Below are 25,725 nucleotides of genomic sequence, written 5' to 3'. Positions count from 1 at the left end.
TAATGCTTCACATATAAAGGTGAAAAGATAAGATGAGGGCCACTAAATTCAGAATAAAAAAGGTTTACAGATGTCATACAATTTGAATGTTCATAAAGATGTTTTATGAAAATCATAAGCATAAGCGTATATATGTTCTCTTTAGTCCTTCTGCTGCATTTGAAGCTGCTCTTTAGAACAGAAATCCTTTGTGTTTTAAAAGTTAAAAACTCCATAAACACAGCGCAGGCATGAAAAATGTTCCTTGGACAAGAATGTTATAAATAATTGGGCCAGAAAGAAATAAAAATGCAATGATTGTGTCACCAGCTGTCCCCTGCTAGCAGGAGCATAAACTGAGATGAGGTTGGGGCTCATCTGCCCATTAATATTGATGCTAAACGGGGTCTGGGGTTTACTTCTGCTGAGCTGCCAGATTGTCTGACCTCAGGCTGCTGGCAGAAAGCCTGCCAGGACTCCGCTTTGCATTCGCACGTAGAATCCATTCGGTTGTATAGGAGAGCGATAACTGTCAGGATGATGCCCTCTGACATGAGCAAACCTACTTCCCCTCTGGTTCTGACCCGACCTGTGGTATCATGGCAGGAGTGTTAATGACTCAGAACAATCAGTTTATAGGAAAATTACTCCTTATTAATTGATTAATTGATTGATAAGGTCAGTTAGCTTAAGATTATTCATTAATCGATCATTTGCATCATTTGTAAAAAGAGTCTGGACTTGAATGGTTGCTGGTGCTTTTTGGATTGTGTTGCTTTTTAAAATTTAGCAGCCTAATGTTAAAGTTGTGTGTTGTTGGGTTCGCTAATGTTGGTTCCATCATTTAGAGGAACCTTTCACCGTTACATAAATATGGCATACACATAAAATGGTAATTTTTTCTGGCAGAAGTGGTGGAGTCTCTAATTAAGAAACACTCTCCGACTCAATGCAAGTCTTAAACTATTTCCATGTTTACTGTTAATATACTCTATGAAAGATCTACTGGATTTCTGCTGGTTCGGCCTCCTACAAGCCAAAGTCCTGACTGTCAGTCTGCATGATTGGTTTCTTTCTTGTTCTGTCCAACAGGGCGACTGGAGATAAGTTCAAGGTTCACTTCATGTCCTGCTGTGGGAACATCTAGACCCCTGAGACATTAAACTGTGGATGAGAGGAAGAAGTCGCAGATGAAATATTAATTACTTTCCTCAGGATTTTTATTTTCATTGACAGATTCCCCTATCAACACATTGCTATAACTCTAAAAACCTTCAATCTTTATCTAAAAACGTAGAGACCTATATTCTTGTGACAATATGTAATAGTACTGGGTACTGTAAACCAGACTCTATCAGTAGTAACAAAGTTCTCCTTACTTTTATCAGGTATTAAATATTTACGGTGGTCATCACTCAAGGTGGTAAAATCTGAGGGTCTGAACTCCTCCTAAAGATGTACTGAAAGTCCTGGACGGGTCATCGATCCATCCAGTAGATACAGAAACAATAAAAGTGATGCAAATGCACAGAAGTCTGCGCTGAGAAGACCAAAGAAGAAGAAGAGTAAAGCTTTAAAGTAACAGATGAAGAAGGTTGTTGACGGAGGTTACCTTCTGAAAGCTTGGAGTGATATTCCATTAAACCCAAACAAATCAGAGTCTGTAATATAAAAGTCAGTCATTCACCTTAGGATCATCAATATTAGTTAAGATCAATATTATTTCATTAGCAAGGTGCAAAAATTCAGAATAATATTTTTGTTATTTAAGAGAATCACCAGGACCAGAAATTAGACTCAAAAGATCTCAAACAAATGTGAGTTTAACTCAGATTCTACCACAAACCACATTTCTTCTACAGCCCTGAGTAGTTAGATACAGAAAGTAGACTTTAATGTGTGCTAGAAGCAAAAATGCATGTAAGAGATTTTACCTGAATAACGCCCGGCTCACACTGAACACGGTGTGGCTGCGGTGCGAACTGGAGCTACAGCTGGGTCAGCATGGTCGCAGCATTCAGTGTGAGTCCAGCATAAGTAGAGTAAAAAAATACATGTTTCCTTACTGATAAATTCAGACAGATATTCCTTTCATAACCTTGAATTTTTACAAAAATCTCAATATTTGTTGAATAAAATGTAGATTCCTATAAAAACATGAATAGTGTGTATTTCCATATTCAAGGCTTCTCAGTAGATTATCTGAAAGAACTACTTTAGTACAAAACATCCCTCCACCCGTTATCAATTCATCCATCCATCCAGTCCACTCATCCATCCATCATTCTATCCATCCATCCATCCATCCATCCATCCATCCATCCATCCATCCATCCATCCATCCATCCATCCATCCACCTGTCTGTCCATCCGTCTGTCATCCATCTATCCTGTGGACATTCTAGAATCAATGAACAAACTTAGGTTCATATTTTCAGGCTGTGAGAGGAAGCCATGGAACCCTGATAGAACCCAGAGTTGCACAAGGAGAGCATTCTGATTCCAGCTGGCATTTAACCCCAAACCATGTAGCCCCACCTTCCCTGCTCAAGCCAACCTCTCTGTTCGACAGCAGACCAAGAAGGAATTGTCTGAGTTAGTTTTCAGTTTGCTTTATGTCCACAATCATTCCATGAGTCGTCTTTTTTTTGCCAGTTTTCTTCCTGGTTGCCTTCCTGGACGCTGTATGGTTCTGTGTGTTGTTGAGTTGAGCAGAGCTGGGTTCAAACTTTCCTTTTGATTTGATTCGAATCCAGTTCTGCAGTGACTGGAACCATAGTTTGAAGGATCCAGTGACCTTTGCTGTATTTTGTAGGTGAGTCTTTTCTCTCTAGTCATTATGCACGACTAACCCTCTGCCGTCTTCTCTCCTTCTCCCCCTTTCCATGCAGCGCTCCAAAATAGCCGTGTATGAGAAAATGTGGTCCTACATGAAATCAGCTGAACCATCTGTGTTTGTGAAGACGACACCGGACGGGGTCTCCCGGGTGCGGAAGTCGAAGGGAAAGTTTGCGTTTCTGCTGGAATCCACGATGAACGAGTACATAGAGCAGCGGAAGCCCTGCGACACCATGAAAGTGGGCGGCAACCTGGACTCTAAGGGCTACGGCGTGGCCACGCCTAAAGGCTCAGCATTAGGGTGGGTGGGATAAGATAACAATCTCCTCCATGTTGCTATAGTATTCCACCTACCCTGATGTTTCCTTTTTGTCATAATCTTCTTCCTCACTCCTTAATTCTTCTGTTTTGTTTCCAAGTGCATCTCTAGGTGAACAGTATTATGGGTTACCTGAACTGAATCAGCACATCGTTGTCTTGTTTTAATTTTATCTGTTTGTTTTTTTCTGACTCCCTCTCTGTGTGTCCATGTGCCCCCCACCTCGTGTCGTTCTTTCAGTTCCTTCTCCTCCTCCTCGTCATGTGTGGTGCTCCTTTTGCATTACCTCCACTTTCTCTCTATTTATTTCTGAATCATTTCTGCTAGTTCACATGCTGGTGTGTCAGTCGTGATGAGTGTTAAGCTGCATGCTGGATGTTTTTTTCCCCTGATATTTCCTCAAGCAATGACAGAATGTCCCCATCCCGCACACTTCAGTTACAAGCAATGTAACCCTCCATGCCACCTCTCTAATTCTTAACATTTCCTTTCTGCTGTAAAAGTGCTTTTTTATCCCTCCACTCCTGTGGAACTCTTTGCCAATTTGTCCCTCCCGTTCTACCCTAATGAACCATTGATAATGATCACTATTACCTACTAATTCTTTCATATTAGATTTCTCACGGACCTGTTCATTTTCTTACAAGCTATGTTTTATCGTTTCAAGAAATGCTGTTAACCTGGCAGTGTTAAAACTGAATGAGCAAGGCCTCTTGGACAAATTGAAAAACAAATGGTGGTACGACAAGGGAGAGTGCGGCAGCGGGGGAGGTGACTCTAAGGTCAGCCTCGATGTCACCAAAATCGGGTATCCTAGCACAGAGTAATCGGCAAGGCTGTCGTCACTGACTGCAGAATCAGTGGGCCGAGGGCCCACTGTAACATGTTACTGATTTCAAAACAAACCAAAAATTTAAAAAAAGGAGGTTTTAGACTTTCAATCTGCGACTGTGATCAAGTGGGAACCCTTTACTTGGCTAATGGTGGAGGACAGAAAGTCCAGTTTTATGTTTGTGACTGAGTAGCTGCTTGGCCTGTGGTTATGAAAGGAACATCCTTTTTTCCCGTTTTCTTTATACCTACAGGCCAATGAGGAAGTTGTATAATGTTAATAATATAATGTTATATATGTTGAATAACCAATAGGAATCCACTCTCCAAACTGCCGCTTCATAGTTAGGGCAGGCACGGGAAACAGCGTTGTCTTGAGGGGACTAAGCATCTCAGGCAAACGTGAGAATTCTAATGACAGAGTAAAAACTAAAGGGGACAGATTTGATTTGATTTTTCTCTATTTTATTTTTTCTTTATTCCCTCTAACATCTTCTCACCTTTTGCTCGGTCTGCATCCAAGACCAGTAAAAGTCTTTCCATGGCCACCCTCACCTGGTAAAACCTGCTGTGTTGAGGAGAACAACCACTGGGGTTAATTTAATCTCATTTTTTTCAGTGAGATAAAACTGGAGAAATACTTAAAGTTGTGAGACTCTGCAGCCTTTGCTAAACAAAAGTTGAACATCATGTTTTGTTTTTTTAGTGATTCAGGTACATCTCAATGGATTAACATGAATTATCATTGAAAAGTTTATTTAAGGAACTCAGTTGAAATAAAACCCCCATCCAGGTTAGATTTATGATACACATAGTGATATATTTCAAATGTTTATCTGTTCATTACTTACAGCTGGTTAGAAAAGAAAAACAACAAAAAAATTCAGCTCTTAACCTCTTACACCCTCAGGGGGTATAAATAAATTTCTGCCTGACAAAAACACACAAAAGTAAACCACTTATAGCCTCACAGCTATTAGATTTAAGAAGAAACTTTTGGTACCTCTGTAAAGGTAAGATGTCATAGAATGGTTTTCTGTAGGGTTCTAGGGGTTAAGGTCTTAAGAACCACAAGACAGACTTAGCTGTTGCCTAAAAAACAGTCATTTTTGCTGTATCCAAGCAAAGAAACTGAAAGTTTAGTGGAAGAAGAACCTTTGGCAGGAAAAGCTGAGCCAGTCTTTAGAACAGAGGGTATAATTAAATAATTAAATGTCCCATTAAATAACAACAAATAGCATTTTATTTTAGAATTAATATACTGTATTATTTCATTTTATATATATATATAATAATTATAGAGTGATGTAATTTAGTGGATATGTATTCTTAGGGGGTTGCTTATCTGTTGCATTGCTTTTTTGGGGGGTCACAGGCTGTAATGTTTGGGAAACACTGCTTTAAAGAGAGGTGGAAGTAGAGCTTTGGCCCTCAGAGTTCTTTATGCTACATACACACTGTTATTTTAGCAGCAAAAAAGCTTCTGCTGCTTAATTTCTTATGTTTGTCCACATTCATGTCAGACGTCCAGTAAAGTGTGTCCAGATGCATCTGATGCTTCTGCTGCTCCTGTGTTCAATGGCAGATATTGCTACATTTGCAGTGATCAGTGGGTAAAAATTAGTTTAAATATATTTTTAAGTGGGAAAGTCCACCTGAAAACATGGTCTATGCAGTCAGTTAATCCAGATTACCATCCTGCCTTCAAATATTATTTCTCTGTCGGAGCCGCTTAGACTCCCACATACTGGTGTTGCGCTGTCACTGGGAATCCCCAGCAGCAGCTGCCTTAGACCCATGTTAGCAGTGGTACAAACTGCAGCCACCAGGATAATAAAAGCGAACATATTTTGCCCGCAGGTTTCAACATTTTAAGTTAATTTAGGTGTTAATAAACTGTTCCAGGGGAATGATCATAGCGCTCTGCATCAGCAGTGCTGTGTCTGTCCGTTTCTCAATTCACAACAATGTGAGTACGGACTTGTGTTCTCGCCAAGTCTGTTCTTGAAAAGAACACAGGAAAGTATGTATTCTGGGAGAACAGAAGCGTACTTGTGACGTCACCACACACTTTGCTCATCTGGAACTTCGTTACCGTCCTGTTGTTAAAAGTCTCTAGAAAATAATAAATTATGACTTTTTTCATTTAATTGGGGAATAATGATTAACAGAGTCAGATTAACACAAATCAAATGATTTTGGATCTCCACTGTTTGCCAAGGTCCTCTCAACATTGGAACTTTTTTTTAAATTATGCAATAAAATAAGTAAATGGGCCATATAGTGAAGATTAAAGTATAATGTTCTCGCCTCAAATGTTCTTAAAACATACTTTTATAGAACAACGGCAACAGAAAAGAGAACTTTTAACTTAACACTCTATGAGGGCTATCCTGGAAGCCGCTGCTGCCGCAGTGCATGCTGGGACAGCTGTCAATCTGGAAAACTGACAGGTCTGCTCTGATGCATGCTGGGTAAAGAGGGGGTGGCGAGAACAACATCCAGAGACTTTGTCCTTTGTCGATCTTCTGTTCTTGTGAAATGGAATAGTGCTTGGGCAGATGCTGATGCCGTTTCGTGAGCACATGAGAACAAAGAAGTACACATGTTGAGAAACGGCCTCCGTCTCCCTGCCAGCTCTCAGATCAGCTTCTCTGATTGGTTGAGGTGGTACATCAAGGAGCAAATATTAAGTTTTTCCAACTCCAGCATCTGCTCTTTGTGAAGGGCGTTACGCGCCTCAGATACTCAGAAGCTCATGAGGCGAAGCTCTGCACAAGCCGAAGGACCTTTTGATGCACATCAACCATAGGTTTGCATGTAAAGCAGCTGCTTCTGCTGCCCAAAGCGCATCTGCATGGGAACGTACAGGAACTTTGATTACTTACTTTCATCAAGACCATTATATGGAGAGAAATGTGTTCCAATGTTACGTAAGTAAAAAACATGTTTAAAAAAATTCTTTGAACAAAATGCAAAATGCTCAGTCAAAAAAGGGTATTAATAATTCCTAATGGGTATTCAAAAATTTTAACAATTTTGTTGCAGTTTGCTGATTTTTCACTAATTTATATTTTTCAGATTTAATTTTTCACATATTTCTTTCAAAAATTTTTTGAAATTTAACATTTTTAAAGAATTTTGGGAGACTGAGTTGTATGAATTGCAAAAAAAAAAGAGTTAAATTCCATTACAGATTCCCCCCTACACTTCAGAGTGGTCTGTGCCTGGACCAATAGAAATGCTGTTGCTGACGTTCACGCACAGCAGGCTCATTTCTATTGGTTATGAACACAGACCAAGAGTAATGCTGTTAGCCGTTAAATATCGGAGGTGAAATCTATAAGACGAGAAAATAATGTAATCTGTAAAACTCAATCTCACAAAAAATTTGAAAAAATAAAATATGAAAAATAATTTGCTTAAATAGAATGTGGGGAAAACAGAGAAGAGAAAATCTGAAAAAAATTACTTTAATTTGGAGGGGGAAAAAAAGAAAAAAAAAACTGTCTAAAAAAACTTACGGTTAAAAAAAAAATTTAAGAATATTATAACAAAATGAAAACCTGACAAAAGTACCAAACTGTTAAAATATTGGTTGAACGTTGCTCTGAACCTTTTTTTTCTAAGCTACATTTAAAAAAAAAATTGTTTAAATATTCTTCAACTCATTATTCGCTTTGAATAATATTGGAACAGCTTTCTTTCCATACCATCGGTGCCACCTTTGAACCAGAGAAAGCGTTAGCAGCAATCTCTTTATAGCAAAAAGACTTCTCAGATGAAAGTAGATTCAGGATTTTATTTGAAGGAAATCATGCCATCTGCTGGTTCTGGTCCACTGTTATCAAATCCAAGGACAGAACAGGGAAGTTTGGGGGTTTGCCACTTCATATGAGTTCATGATGAAATGTGTCTGACTTTCTGACCTAAAGCCCTACAGAAACTATCAGTTTAAGAAGAAGAAGATAGACACCTGAACTAGCAATGCAGATGAGCTACATACTAAGTCATACTTTAGCAGGCCAGTTACCTCCATGCCAGACAAACGCTCCAATTCAGTTTATTTCTGTATTTATTTTTGATCTTACATAATATAACACATTATTAAATATTATTACATATTATATAACTTTTTGAAGATAATTTAATTTATTGAGATGGACCATTGGATGTCTGAATTAATAGATAAAGTCTATAATCCAAAGTTGTTTTTATTTTCCTTTCAGAGGTCACATTGTCTCACATTTTTCTGTTAAAACAGAGATAAATCTCTATTTTTTGTGTAGCCCTTATTCTTCGTGCTGCAAGCATTTTGCAGCACGATGCAGAGCATCAGCTCAGCCCTGCAGAGCACCTCAGATCAGTGTCATCTGTGTCATTTTGACTAAAGAAGATATGACCTCCTGTTTCAGGCATTATTTTTGTTGTAACTCTGAGTTCATGTCTGCTCTCCAGCTTTCATCATGACAGCAATGCCATCAGAGAGGAGAACAGGGTGACTTTGCTGTTTTTTTCTGTTGATTTCCATTCCTGAGTGAGCAGGCCGTGGAAGCTACCAGAGAATAACACAAAGAAGCCTTCCTTCTCTCTGCCTCAATGCTTTTAGGTCTGATTAGGAGGAGATGAGAAGATCAGTCAAACAACACCACATCTGACGGCAACATTCCTTATTTCACTTTCAGAAAAGCATATAGTTAGGAAAGAAATGGAAATATATTGTATGTGACACCACTGACAAAAAGCTGGTGAAGATCCTCAGTCATCCAGGTCATAGTCATTCCAAAAAGTTAAAAAACAAACCACTGGACTCTGTTTCCAAGTTTGAAGATGTTTCGCTTCCCACCCAGGAAGCTCTTTCTATTCGAAAAAAAAAAAAACATAACTTTTTGGAATCACTGACATAAAGGTTTACTCCTAAAACTAAAATAAATCTTAAATCTACGTGAAAAGAACTAAATCTGGATGGAAGCTTTTAAATTACATTCCTCTTCCTGTTTCCTTCATTTGTTGGATCATTTGTTGGATGTACTCAACTGTCCTCACAGTTTCTGGTTTTCAGTCACTGTTTAGTTTGCATGAGCTGTTTTTGTGTTTGCGTGAGTGATCCTGAATGTTTTCAGAATCCATTCCTCATGCCTGCGTTCCTGGTTTTCAGACAGACTGAAAGGTAAAGTCGCCATTTGATGCTCAAAGATAAAAACAAAACAAAATACTGCAACTGGTGAAATCAAACACAGCAACAAATTTCCTGTTTCTGCCATCCATATCTATAAAGCGTAATGCAACCATCCTCAAACAGAAAAAGACAAAGGATAAAAACTGACCTCAACTATCTGCTGTTTTGTTCCGTCACAATATCCTGCACACGTGTTTGTCACTTTTTATGCAGGATCTGATCTTTTTTTATTGGTTTAAACATTGAATCTCTTTACAGACTCATTAAAAAATAATAATAATAATAAGGAATTGCGCTTCAAAATTAATTAAAACATTTGTTACATAGTTTTTCTCAGAGGAAATTATATGAAATAAAGGTTTTGAATGTTGGTCAAGTTAGGTGCAAATTCTGATGATGCATTTTAGAACCTCCTGCACCTCAGATTAGTGAATCTGTATAAATTAAACCTGAAAGATAAATTTTCTTAGAGTTATTTTTACTGAGGATTTAATAAGAAAAAAAAAAATGAGGGAATAAGTAGGTGGTATTGATAAATCTGAGAATTTTGCCACAAAAAGTGAGAAATGTAGAAAATAACAACGCCAGACAGGGATGGGAAGAATAAAATCTCAGAAAAACATTTACGATTTTATTTTGCTGAATTGGTTCCGTCAGATATGGACCGAACCAACTTATATGGACCGATCCATCCATAACGCTTTTCAGACCAAAACCTGAGGTCTCTTAAAAATGTTGTTGTCTTTTTAAATAAGTAGTATTTTAGGTCAAATAATTGTTTAATCATAAATTAGTCCAAAACTCATTTTAAATGTAGCATGCTCTAAACATTAGCAGCTGAAATATTAACGTTATTGTAATTAAGTACATTTGATCTCTAGTTTTGTTGAAGATGTTATGTTGACAGTAACGTAATTATATTAGATTATTTTACTGATCTTTTCGTTTTTCTCCTTTTATGGTGGAGAAACAGGAAGTTTAGTGACCGCTGATCTGATGGTTTAAAGTCCAAAATGGCGGCCTGTGATGAAGGGGTAGGCCTCCTCTCTAACTAAACAAACTGAGGAACATTTTTGATCCATAAAAGTGCGAAATGATTAACCTCCGAACATGTGTTTAAAGATAATACTGTTTTGTTGTCCTTTAGCATAAGCTAACATCTAACCTTGACAAAACTTCCAACTAGACAAGGGTTTTTGCTTCACATGATTAGTTAATAAAAGGTTTTGTTTATTTGTGTTTATTCTCAGTTGATTAGAGCTACAGATATAGAGAGCTGTTTCATTCAAAATTAAATAAACAATGCTATTGATAAACTATTAATACATATCAGATATCCCCATGAAATAAAAAATATGTTAAAATATATATTTTTTATTATGTTTTAATGTGTTTTATTTATTCAAAGATTTATTAACTTCTGAAATTTATAAATTACTTTATTTAATATTTATTTCATACATTTTTTGTTACATTTTTATTTTGCAAAGCCACTTTACACATTGTGACTTATTTTCTAATTCTATTTTTCACTTTAAGCTCCTTTTATTTCATGTTCTTATATTCCAATAAGGAGGCGGGGTTTTATCTGTCGGGCTGTTGGACTGCATCTGTTTTGCAGACACTAAGGTACTTCATGATGACCAATCAAATCAGAGTATTCCCTCTTGCCTCGCTCTGTTTGGTCCTGTCACTATCTGATCTGTACCATTGGCTCTTTTGTGCATCTGCAAAGAGATATTCATCCAGATCGCCATTGATAATGTTATCATGGGCCTAAAAGTATTTTTTTATATCCTCGGGGAGTGTTGGCCTAGTGGTTAGAGCAGTGCGCTTTTACTCTGAGATGGGTGAAAGTACCTGGTTTGATCCTGCCACACTATGGTAGCCCACTGCTCCCCAAGGGGATGGGTTAAATGCAGAGGTAAATTTCCCCACTGTGGGACAATAAAGGGATTTACATTTTTAAATTACCAAAAAATGCTAAACTACTTATTTAAAAAATGTTTAATTACTTTTTTTTTGAGTCAGTTGGAAAAGTTTTACATTCCCTCTGTAATACTGCTTGCCTGACATCATCATGGGGTTAGGGTTAGGTCCTCAGAGCAGTCTGACACAATATGATTATGCCGTTTGTATCTGCAATTAGGTTGTTTTTTATTTAGATCATGCATTATAAACCATGAGTTTATAAGAGGAGAAAGGAAAAAAAATCAAAAAGACAGAAGAGTGATATTATTTTCTCAATAAGTCTGAGATTCTTCCGTTTTCAGACATTGTAAATCAGTACATCTAGAAAGATCAGACACATTCTGCAAAATGCAGACCAAAAAATCTGCATCAATTCTTTTCTTCCCCTGTTCAATTCGCTGAACTCTTATCAGCGCTGCCAGACAGATAAAACTCTGCCCCCTCTTTTAAATATAAGAAAAGGAAATAAAAGGAGCTTAAAATGAAAAACGGGTTTAAGAATATAAGTCACTGAATAGCTAAAGTACCTTTACAAAAAAAAAAAAATCCATTGTGAAATGAATAAATAACCATAATGAATAAATCTTTGAATAAATAAAAAACATATTTATTTTTATATACAATATACAACATATTTTTGTTTTATTTAAATGGGAATATTTATTTAATGGAATATTTATTGACAATTTATCAATAGCAGTGTTTGTTGATTAATTTAATTTTGACTGAAACGGCTCTCCATATATAAAGGGAGGAAAGTTACTGTAAAGACTGTTAAAAGTTCATGGGCGCCCCATGCTGGAATACTGAGATTGCTGCAGTTTATATATTTGGATATACCTTATATTTCATTTCCCTTCACACTGGCCTGTAAAATTAAACAAAAATCAAACGTTCCAAGCATGCAAAACATCAATGCACTGCTTATTTCTCTGCTGCACGTTTTATATTTCCGTTCATCAGGTCTTCTACCAACATTTTTTAGATTACAAAAAGAAGTCATCTGTATCAGGACACTTTGCTCTGATCTTAAACCAGCTCTTATTATTGGCAGATTCTTCAACTTTGATAACTGATTATTTAAGATAGTTCTCTATATATGATATAGTTGAGCCCATAAAAAAATATTCATTTATTAACGTATTTCAGTCGTAAACAAAGTTCCTGGTCCATTTTAACGAAGAATAAGCTGGCTCAAATATAAACCAAATTCACAAGCAGCGCAAACTTAGAAGTTTAAAAAACATACTTTCAGTTAAATAATCCTCTTGATATTATTTACCTCTATAATTAATCTATATTAATTTAAATCCTATAGGAGAAAGAAACCAGTGGTCAAATAATGGGAAAGAGAGCTTACATTTTTGCATTTTTAATTTTAATTATGAGACACAATCATTATAACTACAATAAAAGCAAATAGAGCACCCTTTATTATTTTGTTTCATTAATTTGTATCTAGGCTGAGATTTGTTTAGCCTTGCAGTGCAGATATTTAAGTCATTGTAAGATGCCTTTGTCCCTAAATCATTTATTAGATTAATTTATAATCAGATGGAAATAAATGGTACTCTATGGTTAGAGGAGGTTTGGATAGCTTGCAGCTCACTGACCTTACTGGAAAGATGCTCTAACAATTGTGTCTTAGAAATATTTTGTTTTATTTAGGAGTTAAATTTGTTTCTCTCGTAGATATTTAATTATCTTTGTATAAATATTTGCCCAGCCATCAGAATAAGATAACAATGTTCTCTAATATGTGACCCTTTAGCCACCAACCTGAAAACATATAAGAAAGAGCAAAATGTCTGAAAACTTAATTTTTTTATGCTCAATTATTTTAAACTAAATTTATCCAGATTTAAACATAATTTAATATAATTGCATTTTATTCTCTCAGAAATTGTCAAACCTTTTCATGAATCCTAATCCAAACTTGATCCATTGATCTAACTGCTGTTCATAGAGTTCGAATTAATTCAGATTAATAAAGAAAATAACCTTTTTTAGCTTCCAAATGATTTACTTTTCTCTCGTCTGCCTGAAAACCAGAATAAAACGCCACTCGTCCTTTTATCATATTAATTTCCAACGGAAAACAGGATGTCTGTTTGACAAAAGGAACCCAGTGGTGAATACAATATATTTAATGTATTTATGTTAGATTAAAGACACTAACAAACTTTTCTGAAAGGAAATACATCTGGAAATGACACGGTTTGAAACCTGAGCATAATGTCTTGCAGAATAAGCGACCTTAAATAACATCTGACTCTGCCTTCAGTTCAGAACCAATTTATTTTAGGATTTCATCAGAGCAAATTAAACTACATTTTATAAACGGCTCGGGGTTGAGTTCCCTTCCAGCAGGCAACTCTGTGAGACATTAATCAGGGTTCCTGTAATCATTAGACTGCTGTGGTTGTCTGTTAGTCAGGGAAGGGTTCCTGTTAGATCCATCAAAACATCAAAAAAAGGGGCTAACCATCAGCCAAACGAAGCGCCCTCAGCAATCATTGCCTCTGTTTCCCTTCATTCTTTGAAAGCTACGCAGCAGCTGCTTTATTCTGCACAGTTTGATCTCTTCTGTTCTTGTGATCAGTGTGTGCCGATTACTCAAAGCGATACAGGTGGGGTCTGGCATGTTAGGTTAGCCATGGATGGTCTTATATTGCCTTACATTGTAGTTCTGCTTGCTATCTGTGACATGTTGGCCAGGACCCTACTCTATCGCTTTGTACAGTATAAAGTAGTTTAAAAAGTTGAATAACATAAAATAACATATTACAATGTTATTTATGTTATTTCCCACGTGAAGAACTCCTGTAAACCTTGCAGTATTGAAACTCAGTGAACAAGGCATCTTAGACAAGCTGAAAAACAAATGGTGGTACGATAAGGGTGAATGTGGAACCAAGGACTCTGGAAGTAAGGTCAGTCGCTGCAGGTCTTTTTATACTGATGGAAAAAAAATGCATTTTACCTTCACTGTTCATATGCAGACATGTAGAGCTTACAGACACGCTGGCATGAAACACAGTCATGGAGACTAGATTACTTTTGCACACTGCAGTTTAGCTCATTTACACCACAGGTGCACTGATGCATTACTCTACCTCTCTGTGCAGACACATAAAAATCCAGCATGATGATGACACAGTTTTTTATTCACTCCATTAAATCCTGAAAAGTTTAATGACAGAACTTAAACCATTATGCTGCTATTTTTCTTCCAAACTGTTATTGAAATTTACTTTACTGTTGGTCTTATTTATTTGTGTAACGATCTGTTGATAAACCCTTTACTAAAAAGAAAAGTAATAAACTTGGGAAGCTGTGCAGAGTTTTTCCCAAAATGGTGATTTTCAAACGGTATTTAAAGCAACACTGTGTAACTTTTAGCCACTAGGGGCGCTAGACTTATTACTTTCAGGTTTAGTCCTAATGAGATCAGCTGGCAACCTTGCACTGTGGCTAAATAAAACAATCTCTGTTGGAATCTGATAGATCCTGGGAAAATAAAGGTTATATTTACACTTAAGATCATCATCCTCTCGCAACAACTGTTAGCTTTGGTGTTTAAGGAGAACTCAGACATAAAGCAGCGCTTGGGTAGTATGACTCATTCAATGATAGATCTGAATCCTGACTAGGGCTGGGCAATAAAAGAATATAAATTAAATTATGTCTGATAGAGAGATTTATAATATCACTAAAGTCTGATCTAACACTGCATTTTTGGGGATGTAGGCAGACCAAAGGAGTGCCTCTCATCCTCTCACACCAGGCTACGCTAGGTTTTTAATAGGCCTGGGCTTAACTTAAACAAAAAAAAGGTTACGTTTAGTAAAGGGAAAGGTTAGGGTGATGCTTTTTTCTTTAGGCCTTTATTTCAAATGTTTAACTGTTTGTTTCCAGATGGAACAACCTGTGGAGCTAGCTTACTGCTAGCTTTTCTAACATAGAAAGTATTTATTAGTCAGTGCTTCTGTGTTCCTCTTGTATCTCTGCTTCTATGTCCTTGAACCCCAGTCGGCCTCAGCAGATGGCCGCTCACTCTGAGCCTGGTTCTGTTGGAGGTTTCTTCCTGTTAAAAGGGAGTTTTCCTCTCCACTCTCACTACATGCATGCTGTGTGAGAGATTGCTGAAGAATTAATATGTCAGCTGGTTTCCCAAAGAAACTAAACCAATGTGACTGTATGATCTGGATGAATTGTTTCTGTAAAGGACTTTCAGATGACATTTTTTATGAATTGGTGCTATATAAACAAGCTGAACTGAATAAAAATATAGACTGATAAAGATAAAGGCTAATCATGATACATTTTCCGCCATATTGCACATCCCTACTCTATAGTTATTTATGCAAGTTTTCGAAGAGAGCTTCCATATACACAAAGTGCTTATATTGATACTAATCTGAAAGTTTATTTAAGACACCTTCAATTAAGCTAATAATTGGGTCAAAGGTCACACAGTGTTGCTTTAACAAATAAAACATTGAATTAACTCCGTGCTAGCAACATGTTTCATAAAGGGAGGGAGGAGTAATGTGTTTGACCTAAAGATGGGTTCAGTATGGGCCAAATAGATAGTTACACAGGGCGGCATTAGAAATGGGGTGCACAGTAAAAAAAATGTTTCCTGTGTTCCTAACCTCAATTATGGTCATAAGATTTGGATAAAGAACATAAGCCTGGATGCAAAATGAAATGACGGTGGCTGGGCACTCCCTCAGATAAAGGGTGAGGGGCTCGTTCATTCAGGAGAGGCTCAGAGAGGAGTCCGCTCAGGAGGCTCGGCTGGATTTTATTCACCTGTGGTCATGAAAGTGACAGAGAGCAGCTCTTCTCTCCTCTTAATTGAGAAAAAGATACTTTCATTCACTTTTTATAGTGTAGTCTCTGTATAAAGTAGCTGGACCTAGAACAAAAACTAACCTTAAACTGAAAAAATAAAGTGCATTTGCCCTTCATTTGAGCCGTTAAGTGGAATAGATAATCCATTTATTTTCCTACAATGGGGAAATTGTGGTGATTTACCAACAAAATGATTTGCCAATCAATTGAGTAAAGATGAAATTATCTAAAACAAAGTAATTCTATATTAACTGCTTTTGAAATAAGATAGATTTTAGGTGCCAAAATATTACTCTGCAGATCGTTTTAGTTACCTACTCATATATACTTTTATTTTTTCACTCACTTTTAATTTACTTTTACAGTTTATATTTTAGAAGTTATTTTCCATCTGTCAGACTACTATTAAATGCCGTGTCCTCCCTTTTTGAAAACATGTTTTTATATGCCCTCAAACTATGTTGAACAACCATAATGGTTTTACTACTTTAAAGGAAGAACAATATCTTTTCTTTTTAAGGATCTTCTGTTGCTTCCCAACTTTTACAGAGAAAATAATGTTGTTGCTCTGAAATGTCCAACTGACCCTTAATAACAAGTTAGCATTTAGACTGTATTTTATGCCCCCCCCCCACCAAACTTTTAAAAGTTTATGCTGCAAAGAACTCTACTTGTACCGCTACCACTTTAAAGGTAATAATGACATCTTCCAGAGGTCACCAAAGGTCGTTCCTTCTCTAACCAAACAAAAAATGGTGGCAATCAATTCTGCTATTTTTGTGCAGCTAAGATATTTGTGAGCCCCCCTCCCACACTGTGATTTTTTCTCCCACTCTGTTAACATTTGATCACTGCTGCACTTAAAGAAATGGAAATGTCATGAGAGCTGTACAAAACGAAATTTCGTCTTTTATTTACTCTGTATATAAAAAACAACAATAAATGTTGTTTAAGCTTGATAAGGTCAAAGTCAATGGAGAGGCCTAACAAACATAGTGACCCATACCCTAAACCTAACCATTATGGGTTCATACCTAATCCTAACATCTTAGGCCTAAACGGGACCCCTGACCCAAAAAAACCCACTCCCCTCATGGGGTCAGACACAAGGAGCTGTTCCACGCAATGTTCTGAATTTAAAGAAAATGGGCGCCACAGTGTATTCAAAATAAGAACACACACACACATTAACCAAATCTTAGAAAATGGGTGCCAATCAATTTAGCTATGTTTGTGCAGCAAATGTTTAAGTTTGTGCTGCCATTGTTTTAAAGCTGCTGGTGAAGTTCAAACTTTTCAACCTTTTGTCAGCAGCTTTAAAACAAAAGCAGCACAAATATTTTGTTTTTGGCAAGGCAAGGCAAGTTTATTTGTATAGCACATTTCATGTACAGAACAATTCAAAATGCTTTACATAAAACATTATAAGCAAAAGGGAGAGAAAACAATTAAAAACAATTAAAAGCGTGATTCAAAATTAAAAACATTTAAGATTAAAAAGAGAGAATACAGAGACGTGCGGATTTTAACTTTTGAATAGAATCTACGTAAATGCAGCTGAGAACAGGTGGGTCTTTCAGCCTGGATTTAAATAAACTAAGTGTTTCAGCTGATCTGAGACTTTCTGGGAGTTTGTTCCAGACATGTGGAGCATAGAAGCTGAACGCAGCCTCTCCATGTCTGGTTCTGACTCTGCGAACTGATAAAAGGCCGGATCCGGATGACCTGAGGGGTCTAGTAGGTTCATATTTGCTGCACAAACCTAGCCTAATTGATTAACACCAATTTTGTTTGATTTTAGGAAGTAAGGGGCTGACCTTTGGTGAACTTTGGAAGTTTTCCTTAATATCTTGAAAACGATAGCTGCACAAACAAAATTATTCGAACAAATGTGTCAACCATTTTTGTCTAATTTGGTTAATGTTGGGGACAGGTTGATCTTTTGACCTTTGAACTTTTATCAGTAACTTTAAAACAAAAGCGGCAAACAAAAAAAAAAAAAAAAAAAACAACCTTGCTGCTCATATATAGCCAAATTGATTGAAACCAGATTTGCAGGATTTTTAAAAATATTGATAAAGAATTTTGATGTTAGCCTAGACCAGATTTCAGAACCAATAAGTAAACAACAGATGTGAAACATAAACATTGGCTGTTTCTCAATTTACTAGAAACGTGAGTACAGACTCGTTTTCTTGCCCAAAAAGTGGGGACTCTGGGAGAACGGGAACATGTAGAATAAATATGGGTCAATTGGAACAAAAGCGTACTCGTGACTCGTCACCACACGCCCGGCTCGTCTGGAGCTGCATTTCACCTCCTGTTATTAATAGTCTCCAGATAATAATAAATTCTTACTTTTTTCATATAGTGGGGAAATAATTAAAGTCAAATAAACACAAATCAAATTACCATTTTGCCAAATACAACCAAAAATTCTCCATCAGAGCCAGCGGTACTTTACATGCAGCTATGCAAAGAGAGGCTGCCTAATGTTAGCCATGGCTGCTGCAGTAGTTTTTCAGTTTAAGATCTATTTAGCCGTATTTTAAATCCGTACCAATATTGTCTAATGAAACTTTGTGACAGAATCGATTTATTTTAACAACCTTAATCCTTAAAGCATTGCTCTATTAACTGGTAACAGTTACAGAAATGCTCTGTTGCATTATTGGCCCACCGTCCGCGCTGTGATTGGTCAGATCTATTTTAGAGACGACTGCGTCTTAAAAGATTTAATAACTCTCTGTGTCTTTCTGGACACGCTACGTTGACCTGTATTTAAAATGATAGCTGCACAAATTACAGACATTTTACTGCAAAAATGTTTGACACCATATTTATTTCATGGGGGGGGGCTTATATAACAGAGTGTCAGAGCAGAGCAACAAACATTTTAGTTAAACAAATTAGCAAACAGGTGCTCTGACCTTTCCAACAGAGGAGCAGAGTACACCACTGCTGGAATCGATCTATTGGGTTTTAATGCAAATGGTAAAACTTGCAGAAATGAATTTCAATATTACTGTTTGGCTTCTGATAGCAGCAAAATGGTTCAGTTCTCTTTTCTTTTACAGCTTGCTACTCTGACTGTACATATGCAGTGTAGTGAAGGTTGAGTTCAGCAGCTTTGGTAGTAAATTGCAGCTAATCTGTAGACCTGTACGACCACGACCGCCTTCCTCTATGCATGGCCTCGTAAAGAGACCATAAAGCAGGATAGTTTCTCTCTACATTCACCTTCGCAGGGCTTTAGAGGACAGAATGATTAATAGGAGGAGGTGCATACATTTATTTTAGGCAGAAGAACCAGTTGTACTTCAGGAAGTTTATACACATATTTAGCAGCCTCCTCTTAGTAACTGTTAGTGACAGAGTAGCCGTGTACATGTATGTGACTGTAGCCTCCTGTCAGTTTAAAGCACTTAATGGTGGTCTGTACCTCCCCCAGGACAAGACAAGTGCATTGAGCCTGAGCAACGTGGCAGGGGTCTTCTATATTCTGGTAGGAGGGCTGGGCTTGGCTATGACCGTGGCTTTGATAGAATTTTGCTATAAGTCACGGCAAGAGACAAAAAAACTAAAGCTGGCAAAGAACGCCCAAAACTTTAAACCAGCCCCTCCTGCAAACACCCAGAACTTTGCCACGTACCGTGAAGGCTACAACGTCTACGGGACGGAGAGCGTGAAAATCTAAAGGTAGGATTTCTGCCCAGTTGTTCGTGATCGATTAGCGGATATTTGTGAACGTGGAAGCTTGTTTTTACAAAATCATAGAATTAACAAATATTTCTTGGTGGCACATTTATGTACATATATAAAATATATGGAAAGACGTTTTTCCCATTATTCATTTTCGTAAAGAAAATGTTTTCCAAATTGAATTTTGAAAAGAATGCAATCTATAAATAAGCATTTGAAAAACTTCACTGCAAAAACGATCTAGAAATAAGTAAAACATTTCTTAAATTAAGTGTATTTACCCTTAATTTCTGAGGTAAATTTGATAATTGGTAATTTAGTAATTTGATGATTTGCCAATGAAATGAGTATTTTAACCCCTAAAATAAGATAATTTGATAATATGCACTTGAAATAAGACAATGCAATGGAAATTTCAATGTAAATTTTCTTATTCCATTGGCAAAGTGTCTTAATTACCTCCTCAAATTTAGAAAAACCACACTTATTTAAAAAAAAAAAAAAAGACTTATTTAATTTCAATTTTTTTTGCAGTGTTCTAATCTAAAAATGGTTTGGTGCTAAATTTGTTATTTTCTCAGATTTTTTTTATTTTGATTTTTACAGATTTTCTGTTGAAATTGCTTTTTTTTTTGATGGAGTTTTACAAATTGCATTCCTTTCAAATGGTGTTTTTTTTACCGATCATGTTCCTTCACCCCCATGGGCGGGCTTTCCTGTGGAGGGAACATGCCTTGCCATCGCTCTGCTGATTAATTTTTAATGGATTTTAAATTAAGAGAATATGGCCTGGAAAATACCAGTGGAAAAGAGATTTGGAAAAAATAAAACAATATTTTAAAATATAGAAAAGAGCAGCAAAGTCTTAAGGTATAGTGCAGGATTTTTACGAATTTTTAACCCGCCCTCTCCACTTTAAAAAAAAGCACATGTGCAACCCTGTGCCTGCTGCCAAGAGGGAACGCCTATTAAACGTGTGCGAGAGCGTGCACGAGCCCATTTCTCCTTATGCATGCTGTTTAAAAGCTGCTCCATCACTTATTCAAGTTTACTTTCCAAAAGAACATTTGCAATTTTTCGACTGTCAGACTGCCCGCTGTGTTATGCCGAGAAATACCTGCTTGCCGAGCATTACCTCCCCTCTCGCACATTGATGAGAAAACAGATTGAAATATGAATGAAAAGGGAACTTTTAAACATATTCCTAAAATTTTTATATATCTTATACATAGATGGCCTAAAATCGAGGGTTTTGGGGGACAGATATATGCCAAGAAATGCATTCCTGCTGAGAATATTCTCCCCTTTCACGCTGAGAGCGCATCGCCCTAAACTCTTGCTCATTGATGAAACCAATGAGCAAAACCAATTTAAATATTAATGAAAAAGGAGACTTTTTCTTAATGTTTTGTCAGAAATGATACAGAATAGTGTTGATAGTAAAAATGGGAAATGCCATCCACATTCCATACAATTAAAAATCGTATTAATCCTAATTTATCTATCCACCAAAACTCAAAATTTTCAGCATCCATGAATAAAAAATATGAAAACATTAAGATTTTGTTTAAAAGTTCCCATTCTGTTCATAATTCGTTTTCTCATCAGTGTGTGAGGGGGGAGGTAATTCTGGACATAGGGTTAGGTGAAAATGAGGACAAGCATGTAGGACGGCTTTACATAAACATACAAGAATGTTTGACAATTACGAGGACCACTTATTTAGAAGATCCACCCGGAAAAAGAACATCCTCCACTATACCTTTAAGACATTTTGTTGATTTTAATTTTTTTTTTTTTTTTTTTAAATCTCCATTTTCCTTGTTCCTTGTTCTTTTCCTTGTAACAATAAAGGAACAAAATGTACCCTATAGGACCGGTATTATCACAGATTAAACATCGTTACACTAATTAACCAAAATGTAGAAATCTTAAATATACAAAGAAAAATAAGTACAGTAACAGCTGAGTTGAAGAGTTAGTTTAAAGGTGCATAATCACATTATTTTACATTTGTTCAAATTTTGTCCAAGATCCAGCCTAAAACATAAAATAAAAAGTTATTTGATTCCAAAGAGTCTGTTTTTTCAGAAATTAGCCACCAGATCTCGTTAGCCTTGATCCGTCTGCAGATTCCTGCAGGTTCTGGTTCTTGGCTTTAGCCTTTGATCATGACGTCTCCTTGTGAGCCTCGGAAGAGCCTCACAACAAAAGAGAAAGAGACTGTGTGTTGATTCCTGTCATTAAGTTCCATGGTGTGCAAAATGGCATGTCTCTATGGGAGTGTTATAAAGATGGCGGAGGGGGGTTGCAGAACTCGGAGAGGAGAGTTTTATATAAATTATTATTATCTTTTTTTTTTTAATTAAAACTTTTGAAATGGTATGATTATAAAAAAAAAGTATCTCTTTAAAAAAAAAACATCACATACTGTTTGCAGCTTTCAGAGGCGTCAAGTAACAAAGTTTAAATACTTTCTTTCCTTACATAGTAACGTTGGCTATCTATACTTTAGTAATTACTTTTTAAACAAATTTTCACTTCTTCTTCCTACATTTTAAAAATAGACTAGTTAGTTTTGTTACATTTAAGCTCATTGTCATTATGGTCTGTTCGTATTTAAAAAAAAAAAACAAACATTAAAAATATTAGTTTCATCCGGACAATTATTTCTTTGTGGCTGGACTCGGTGCTGCCCCAACTTGTTGTTCACCACATACTAAAATAAATAGTTTTTCAGGATGATGTAAAGTTAACTTTGACACTGTTGCCATTAATTATAAAACTAAGAAAATGAAGTCTAAGGAAGTTATCATCCAGAACTGTAGAAAAATGTTCCTTTAAGAGGGTAATGCAGCAAAGCTTTTGTGCTTAATATTTTTTCCTGCATTACTTCTACTTTTATACTTGAAGTAGTTTTAAAAAATGGTACTTTTACACTTTCACTGGAATAAAAAGCTTAAGTTGATCCTCTAACTTCTATTAAAGTTCTTTGAAACAGCAGGATTTATATTTCTTCTTTAGTAATATGGTAAATAGTGAATTGTAAAGTGTCTTGAGATGACATGTGATGTGAACTGGCGCTTTATAAATAAACTGAATTTAATTTAATTAATAAGCATTAATACTTTTTACACCTCCGGTGGCTCTAAATAATTATTATTGGTTGGACTGAATTTATAAATGGCTCTTTGGGTTGTAAAGGTTGCAGACCCCTGTCCTAAACCAATGATTATAGTTAATATCAGCTTAATGTCCAAAATTAATATCATGGTTTATGGACCAACTGGTTACTTCTCTCAAAAAGGTTACTGAGTGAGTGAGGCAGGTACTGGTTAATCTAAATAACTAGTTACTAGGCTAAGTATATATGATAAAATCTTTTATGATAAAATCCTGATAAATCTGGATTCAACTCCTGTTATCATCTTTAAACACAATTGGAAGTTCAATTATTAAATATAGAATGTTTTATATTAATTAATAGATCCAAAGGTTAACTAAACAAAAATAACTACCGGTACATATAAAAAACTGCAAATTAGTGCCTTTTATTTTGAACTTTGAAGATCAGGCTCTCAGTATTTGCACACATTAACAAGCTACAACTGAATATAAAATAGAAATAACACCGAGGAATAATGCTTTACAGGCAATTTGACAAAATGAATTATAGTTGGTGATGAAAATTAAACAGTAGTCAATATTGTACAAAAAAAAAGTCATCCAGTTTGTCTGTGTGAAAAATTAACTGTAGCCTAATCCATGCAGCTGAATTAAGACTAACAGTGAAAAAGTTAAGAACATCATATTGATGAGCTAAAGCAGCCAGTAGTAATCAGTGTTGCTGATAGTGAGACGATACATCATGCTTCATTAGATCAAAGTTTCTTTTTACCAACATGGATAAAGTCTTCGTTCTCCAAATTAATGAGCAAATCACGGGAAAATTGAGACTTTGGTTTCAGAGAACATTTCCAGTTTAGAAAAGCTGTCCTTAAATCTACAGATCTCTCCATCATCGCCTCACGTCGCTCCTCTGTCTGTTAGAAACCTGAGCACCCGCCCACATTACCTCCCCTCAGCCAATCAGCATCAGTTATGAGCCTCAGCCCTCCTGCTCCATCTCTGCAATAGAAATCTCTCCCTGCAGCCGAATGAGTGCACTGATAAAAAAAGCCACTCTGATTGACCAAGGTCTAGTAACTGTGTTGAATTGTGAGTAACAGCTTGATTACTTTTTTTGACATTTAAACAAACGCAGTGACTCCTAACACTGATAGCTGCAACTTTAACCCTCTCAGGCTCAAATTAAGTTGTAGTTGCAGGAAAAATCTGATATTTGGAGAAAATGATCATATGGGGTAGTAATATACAATTCAGACTTTTTTTTTGAGAGAGACCTTCACATGCAATGAATTCTGGGATGTTGCAGATTTGCAACAGTGGCCCGGAGTGGTAAATTAACACTGAAGACTGAATCTGATATGAACGTTAACTTTATTTGAATGTCACAAACAAAAAATTAACAAAACAAAATAAAAAGCATCCATTGTAGCATCCATTGGTACCTGTTTGGGCACACATTGCAAATAGATAAAAATCTACTAATTGGCATGTGTCATATCTATACACATTCATGATTCATCTTATGTAGTATTGATTTCAAAATAATGGAAATTGGTAGTGATACTTATATGAAATTGGTGCTTAGAAAATCTGTTTTAGTGACACCAAGGACACAGCCATGTTGAAAGTGAGTCAGCAGTGCCATATGGTGAGCTGGATAGAAACTGTTGCAAATGCACAACTTAGTCCTTCTGTTTTACTTCTGAGTAACAAAAGCTCTTAAAATATTGATGTTAACTCCTCCTGGGCAGTCAGGGTCGCACTCTTGCTCTCCTTCTGTACTGTTTGCCTAATATTAAAGCTATCTGTTTAGAAGAAACGCTGCGTGCTCTGCAATCCAAATGAGCTTCTTTGCTTCCTCTAAATTTCGGCAAACGTTCTCCCTCATTTTGTGTCTTTTTGGGGTTTTCCGTCTCGAATCTGAGAAATGAAGCACAGAGATGAAGCTGTTTCTCTGCTCTGTCACTGAGATAATATTGATAAACACCTGAACTCCGTCTGATGTGATTCAACCTGCTATTCCTATTGAGTCCTTTAGTGTCTATGTCGGCATCGTAACCACAAGGAAATATCTGTATATTTTGAACCTGTGGAAATCTATAAAACATTTATTTATATATGTTTTGTCAATAAAATGATTACTAGACATTATATAGATTTATTATTGGTGAAAAATTAATCGTTTTGATAAAAAAAACTTTGACCTTTGAATTCCCTGTTTTTACCAATTATTTATCAAAAATTTATAAATTTTAAAGATATTTTCAGTTGCATTGATCGTAGGAAGGAAGAAGCCTTGTATACAGCTCTGTGTCTTATCTTCTACCTTCAACTTCCACTTACCTGACAGTATTATTATCCCATACTTACCTTTTCTTGCTTTAAAACATCCACCCCAGGTAGCAATGTCCACCTTTGATAATCTACAATGACTTTACAATGATTTGTCTCCTGACAGCCAGCTGCTGCAATGATTCCCATGTTTGTCTGTTTGCCAGGTGATTCCTAAACCCTACTGGTGCATAAAGGATAACAAGAGCCACCCCGACACATGACCCCCCCACCTACATCCCCTCCAAAGGCTGGATTTTTAGAAGTGACGCCTTCCTCGTCATCTGTCCAGACACAAGCCAATAAGCCAACAAGTGCTCATTTGGGGTTAGAAACTGTCACACTAACAGAGGCCAATGACACAGCTGGACTTCTGTTTGTGGCTGGAAAAGCAAGAATCGCCTCTTGTAGTGCCTTAAGGAGCATTTGGGCGTCATGGCAACGCGGATCCAACTAAATTCACTTGAAAACAAGGAACAAAATGGGGAGAAATGGCCTCAGATGCCACCTGGATGGACAGGTTGTAATTATTACTGTTTTATATTTTGAAGAAGAGAAATAAAAAAAAGAAAAAAGAAAAAAAAGC

At 36.4% G+C, this 25,725-nt stretch overlaps 1 protein-coding gene across 4 annotated transcripts in view; it reads left to right on the top strand.

Moving 5' to 3' along the window:
* The window catches only part of gria3 (glutamate receptor, ionotropic, AMPA 3), a 73,510-nt gene extending 47,785 nt beyond the window's left edge, over positions 1 to 25,725 (top strand). The window contains exons 10-13 of one of the 4 annotated variants that reach the window (XR_001482058.1): positions 2,871 to 3,118; positions 3,804 to 3,918; positions 13,936 to 14,050; positions 19,429 to 19,565. Coding sequence is in view for 3 of the 4 variants with exons in the window: in XM_015399739.1 (XP_015255225.1) it covers positions 2,871 to 3,118; positions 3,804 to 3,918; positions 19,429 to 19,674 (609 nt within the window). In the remaining variant the exon portion in view is untranslated. Of the gene's footprint in view, positions 1 to 2,870; positions 3,119 to 3,803; positions 3,919 to 13,935; positions 15,024 to 19,428; positions 19,677 to 25,306 lie in introns of those variants that run through there. The other 3 variants (XM_015399739.1, XM_015399738.1, XM_015399737.1) reach the window with 3 other exon arrangements.

The sequence above is a fragment of the Cyprinodon variegatus genome, unplaced genomic scaffold (genome assembly GCF_000732505.1).
Source record: "Cyprinodon variegatus isolate N-32 unplaced genomic scaffold, C_variegatus-1.0 Scaffold1044, whole genome shotgun sequence".
Classification (NCBI taxonomy): domain Eukaryota; kingdom Metazoa; phylum Chordata; class Actinopteri; order Cyprinodontiformes; family Cyprinodontidae; genus Cyprinodon; species Cyprinodon variegatus.
Note: the sequence above shows the minus strand (reverse complement) of the source record. Positions and strands in the feature narration are given on the sequence as shown.